This window comes from Stenella coeruleoalba (assembly GCF_951394435.1).
Source record: "Stenella coeruleoalba genome assembly, chromosome: 1".
NCBI classification, from domain to species: Eukaryota; Metazoa; Chordata; class Mammalia; order Artiodactyla; family Delphinidae; genus Stenella; species Stenella coeruleoalba.
Window position 1 is genome coordinate 168,045,843 of NC_137169.1, and position 6,435 is coordinate 168,052,277.

The following is a 6,435-nucleotide window of genomic DNA, read 5'->3' on the forward strand; positions in this document are numbered from 1 at the left end:
CATACAACTGCAAAACAACTGAATAAATACAGTAGAGGTATGAACAAACTGCTATCTGGACAAAGAATAGTGGAACACTAACTCTGCCTTGGGAATTTAAGACTTTAAAGAGAAAATAACATTTGATTTGGAACTTGAAATATAAGTGTAAATCCACTGCATAAAAAAGGTAGGGAAAAAAATAATAGGGAGATGCATTTGAGGCAGAGAAAACAGTATCTGCAAGATCAAAGAGTCTTTAGGAAACAGAAAAAGATCTAAATGGCTGCAGGTTAAAGTATAAGGAAAAAAGGATGATAATATATAGAAGAGCCACACTGTAAAGAACATTTAACATCAGGGATGCTAATAAGTTTTGACTGTGTCATGTGGTGAACCAAAGCAGTGACAATAGCAGTGAGTGGAGTAGCTAGATTTGAATCAGGTACAACTGGATAAATGGCAGGAAAACATAAAAGATATGGTGACTTTAGAGTTTCTTTGATTTGGCTAAAGCTATCTTGTCAGTTGCTTTCCTATGTTTTAAAGTACAGTTGACCCTTGCACAACGTGGAGGTTAGGGACACCAACCATCCTTGCCATCAAAAATCCAAGCGTAACTTTATAGTTTGCCCTCTGTGGAAACTTTAGAGTTTCCACATCTGTGGATTCAACCAACTACAAATGGTGTCGTACTGTATTTGGTGAAAAAAATCGCTGTATGAGTGGACTCTTGCAGTTCAAACCTGAGCTGTTCAAGAGTCAAATGTACTGATTCTCAAACTCTGAAAGAATGAATAATCACCTGGGGAACTTGTCAGAAGTGCAGACATATTTTTTTACTTTTTAAAAAACAGCTTTATTGAGGTATATCTGTCATACAGTGAGCTGCACATATTTAAAGTATACGATTTGATAAGTTTTGACATATGTGTATACCCTTGAAACCACCACTACAGTCAAGATAATGAACACAATCATCACCCCTAAGTTTCCTAATGCTCCCTTGTAATCTCTCCCTCCTGCTCCTCCCAAACTGCTCTCTATCCCCAGGCAATCACCGATCAAATTTTTGTCACTATATTCTAGTTTTCATTTCCTAGAATTTTATATAAATGAAATCACACAGTACATACTCTTTGGTAAGGAGAAGTGCAGAAATTTTGATTCCTAGTAGAGTTCTCTGGAATGGGGCCCAGAAATTAAGCACCCCAGATGAAATGAATGCAGGGGATACACCAACTTTATTTTGAAAATCACTTTAAAAAGTAGCAAATATTAAGTAGCTAAAAATACTAAAGAGCTAGGTCCTCAGCTTAACTGGTCTTACGTCATTTGTGTTCTGCTATGTCAAAGTCTATCATAGAAATAGATCTATTTATTTTATTGAGTAGAGCTTCATTAGGGAGAAATCTGAAACATGTTACATATTTTGAGAACATTTTGAGACACTTCTGACATACATCAGCATAAACATATATATCATAAAGATTAATGAGGTATATATCATGTATGGCCTTGCATTCGTGAAAATAATATTCACCAAGTCCAATTAAATTACTTCTTCTGAGAGTATTATAAAATATAGTCATTTCTTACTTTGAATACTCATTTAAATGAGCAGTCTTCCCTATATTTTAATTTATTTAAGAAGTTCAATCACTAGCCTGAAAGGAATATTGTAACTATTTCACAATCAGTTTAAAAAAACAAGTCTCCCAGCTAAATCTTCCATGTAGAGAAGAAAACGGTTTCTTAGCGCCACCTAATGATAAAGCTACAAAACTGAAATATATAAATTTGAGCAGGGAAGAATTTGTCATTAATCTAACAAATATGTACTGTGTGCCTAGCCAAGTATTGAAAACATAGTGATGAGAAAAAAATATATAATCCCTGCTCTCAAGAACTTATCTTTTAATTCTTAAATGTGTCAGGTCCAGCCTTCTGAATTCAATTCCTTTCAGGGTAGAGGGGCAAGGAGAAAGTTGGTTTCATTTGTACATTCATTCATTCTTTATTCATTCACTCATTTGCACAATGATCTCAATGAACAAAACAGACAAAAACCTCTGCCCTTGTGAAGCTTACTTATTGATTCTATGTATCAGATCAGACACAGATCCTATTAATTCTACCTGCTAACATCTCTTGAACCTGTCCTCTTCTCTCCTTTCTTAGGGTAAGTCTTCACCACCTTTTGGTATATTACTGCAATAACGTCCTGAGGTCTTAGAGGTTCTCCCTGGAATTTCTCCCTTCTCCAATCTGCCCCCACACAGCCAGCAGTTAGCTTTCTAAAACACAAGCCTTTTCTTGTTATAGTAGTGCACCCTTATCTGTGGTTTCATTTGCTGCAGTTTCAGTTACCCATGGTCAACCATGGTCTGAAAATATTACATGGAAAATTTATAAGTTTTAAATTGTGCGCCATTCTGAGTGGCATGATGAAATCTCGCAACATCCTGCTCTGTCCCACCCAGGACATGAATCATCCCTTTGTCCAGTGTATCCTGCCCATTAGTGACTTGGTAGCCATTGCTGCAGTATCGTGGTGCTTGTTTTCAAGTAACCCTTATTTTATTGATACTTAATAATGGGCCCAAAGCACAAGAGTAGTGATGCTGGCAATTCAAATATGGCAAAGAAAAGCTGTGCTTCCGTTAAATGAAAAGGTGAAAGTTCACAACTTAATAAAGGAAAAAAATTTTATGCTGAAGTTGCTAAGATTGACAGTAAGAATAAATCTTCTATCCATGAAATTGTGAAGAAGGAAAAAGAAATCCGTACTAGCTTTGTTGTCGTACCTCAAATTCCAAAAGTTACAGCCATATTGCATGATACGTCCTTAGTTAAGATGGAGAAGGCATTAAATTTGTACAATAAGATATTCTGAGAATGAGGGAGAGAGATCATATTCACATAACTTGCATTATAGTGTATTATTATAATTGTTCTATTTTATTATTAGTTATAGCTGTTAATCTCTTGCTGTGCCTGATTTCTAAATTAAACTCTATCATAGATATATATAGGATGGATAAACAACAAGGTCGTACTGTATAGCACTGGGAACTATATTCAATATCCTGTGACAAACCATAATGGAAAAGAATATGAAAAAGAATATACATATATGTATAAATGAGTCACTTTGCTGTACAGAAAAAATTAACACAACATTGTAAATCAACTATACTTCAATAAAATTTTTTTAAAAATAGTAGATATAGGGTTTGGTAGTATCTGAGATTTCAGGCATCCACTGGGCGTCCTGGAACCCATCCACCTCAGATAAGAAGGGACTACTGTAATTTTACTTTAAAAACCTTCACCAGCTTCCTATTACCTACAGGATAAAGTGCAGATTCCTCAGCATATCCTACAGGGTTTTTTGTGATCTGGTCCCAACTTATCTTTCTGGCCACATCTGTCATTAGCATTTCCAATTCACTGCTGACATTTTGCAAACATATCACTCCTTTGTGCCTTTGCATATGCTTTTCTCTTTGCTTCAAATGTCCTTCCTACCTCCTTTCTGTCTAGCACACGCTTACTTATTAAAGGCATTTCCTTTAACAACAACCTACTCTGTTACGTCTTCTCCTACTTCCTGAAGAGTAATAGTGATTCTTTGTCTATTTCCTTCCCTTAGTGATGAGCTCCTAAATGGTAAGAACCATATCTTTTCATCTATTTCCTGGAATTTGGCAGTGTCTGGCATTTATCAAGTGCCCATGAAAGAAGGTAAAAATGTAGTATTCTCAGCTATTTCCCCTCAGAGTTATAAGGGGGAAAAGGGATAGAGAATATCCACACTTCAGAGCCATCTACCCAGGCTGCCAACCTGTCAGAAAATACATGGTAATCTATAAACTGATGAATCATACTGCTGAAGGCAGTCTGGACCAATCAATAAAGCGATTCCAAAGTGAACTTCAAAGAACAAGAGTCAGCTGAACACACAGTAGAAGCTGTGTAGTTTGAAAATACTCCGAGGTGATTATGATACACTGCCCCTCCCCCACTAATTGGCAATCACTCTGATAATATTTGGAAAATCTGACGTTATTTTTTCCATTTTAATATATAAACCGGAAAGTGAACTTTGGTGACTTTGAAGAGACAACTATAATAATGCCGAGGATTAAACAGTGAAGTCTTCTGGGCAAAGAATTATCTTAATGTTGAGGAGAAAAATTATAGCCACAGAGAATTACTTGATGGGCTTGGAATAAGCTCAAGGGTATCCTGATGGGCTTGGAATAAGCTCAAGGGTATAAGTGGTTAAGCTGAACAGCTAGCAGTGATATCAATCTATGCTGGTCAAATCTCCATACGATTACTATGGGGACCAACAAGACACTCCAGTCCTCTTATCGGGGCAGCCCTTCTCCTGGACATTGCTGGAGAGTTCTGCCTCTCTTCCCACACTGATCACTCTTTTTCTACTACATTTTTTCCTTCCTACACTAACCATTTTCTTTCTATTAAAACTTTTTCTTTAGATATGTCAACATCATTAGTTAGGGTACAATCTAGTCTGCTCTACACCAGGAAAATATTGTTTTATCAAGGAGGTTTCTACAAATACTGACCTCATCCTTTACATGGTACTTTTATAGTTTAACTTCACATTTCTAAGAGTACTTCACTATCTACTCAAAGGATCACTTGTAAAAATACAACTTGATTTATAAAGTATTAAGCATAGGGATTCTCTGGACCTGTTTCTTCATCTGGCGATAGTTCTACAGTATTTTCCAATAAGCTATTGACAAGGGTACTTCTGAAGTTTAATCAGATGAAAGTCTTGTTGGAAATGCCAGATAGTATATATATCAATATAAAGGATCACAGTAACCACTACGGTGTTTGCCTCAGCTTATGACCTCAATAGTCTTCTAGATTACTTTTCTCTTTTTTCCAGCAAAGGAACTCTTCCACTAAAGGAATTTTAAAAGAAGTGACACTGAAAATGGGGATAAGAATTAGCACTCAAAATAAAACTAGAGGGAATTCCCTGGGGGTCCAGTGGTTAGGACTGCGCACAGGTTTGATCCCTGGTTGGGGAACTAAGACCCTGCAAGCCTCGCAGCACGACCAAAAATAAAATAAAATTAAATTAAATTAATAAATAAAACTAGCCACAAAAATAACTCAGAAATGAATGACAGAGGAACAAAGTGAAATCACATACCCATAAAGTAATTGTCTGAAGCTTCCTGCCATGCTTGCCCATTAATGCTGACATTCTCTTGCACAGCTGATTCAAAAGTCTGCAATAAAGTCACAATAGTCAAGTCACTGAAAGTAACTTTAAATACTGAATTCAAACATTTTGGCAAAATAACAATTTCAGATTTGTGATAGAGAATATTAGAAAAAGTAGCAGGGGCTTCCCTGGTGGCGCAGTGGTTAAGAATCCACCTGCCAATGCAGGGGACAAGGGTTCAAGCCCTGGTTCAGGAAGATCCCACATGCCTCGGAGCAACTAAGCCCCCGCGCCACAACTACTGAGCCTGCACTCTAGAGTCCGCGTGCCGCAACTACTGAAGCCTGCTCACCTAGAGCCCGTGCTCTGCAACAAGAGAAGCCACCGCAACGAAAAGCCTGCACACTGCAACGAAGAGCAGCCCCCGCTCGCCACAACTAGAGAAAACCCGCACGCAGCAACAAAGACCCAACACAGTCAAAAATAAATAAATAAAATTTTTTTTAAAAAAGAATGCATATATAACTGAACCACTGCTGTACAGTAGAAATTAACACATTGTAAATCAACTATACTTCAATAAATTTTAAAATAACTATCACAAAAAAGACTGTGATAATACTATATTATGTGGTTTTAGATAAAGAGATGTCAACATAATTAAAGCCTCTGCCTTTTATCTGTTCTCTTAATTAAAGTAAAACACAAGCTAATTCCCTTGGTAGTTTAAGTCTTCACACCTTTTATCTTCTAATCCACTTTCTCATCCATTAAATAAGGTATAATAGGTTAAGCCAAGTTCCTTTTTTTTGTAAGATAATTAAATGTTCTAAGCAGCTTAGCACTTCCTAGAAAGGGGTAAACTCTAAGATCATTACACAACAGAACAGTCTTCTTCCAAGAAACTACTAAAAATGTCCTCAGGTATGTCTCTATTCTTCCCTTGCTTGCGAGGAGAGAATGATGTAAGAGCCAGTGTACACAACACTGGAATACAGAATCACAACCCAGGGAGTGTTCCTTCATCCTTCATCCATTTACCCTTTATTTTGGTTGCACTGTGGTCATTCACACTCAAAACTGTACTGCATTATAAACATTTTAACTTTTTTTCCTGAATATAGATTGTGTGCTTCCTTTTGACAGGCACAAATCCCTCAATTTGTTGTGTCTTTCCCCAAAAAACTATCTTCTTCAGGGCTTTGCAAAATATTTAAGAAAGGAAGGGGAAATGTATTATA

The 6,435-nt window shown here is 36.7% G+C and overlaps 1 protein-coding gene across 1 annotated transcript in view; it reads right to left on the reverse strand.

Annotated features, from left to right (window-relative positions):
* Nucleotides 1-6,435, reverse strand: part of NSL1 (NSL1 component of MIS12 kinetochore complex) — a 38,215-nt gene that overhangs the window by 30,770 nt on the left and 1,010 nt on the right. Inside the window, exon 2 of the mRNA XM_079903068.1 lies at nt 5,180-5,258. Coding sequence (XP_079759194.1) covers nt 5,180-5,258 — 79 coding nt within the window. The remainder of the gene's footprint in view (nt 1-5,179; nt 5,259-6,435) is intronic.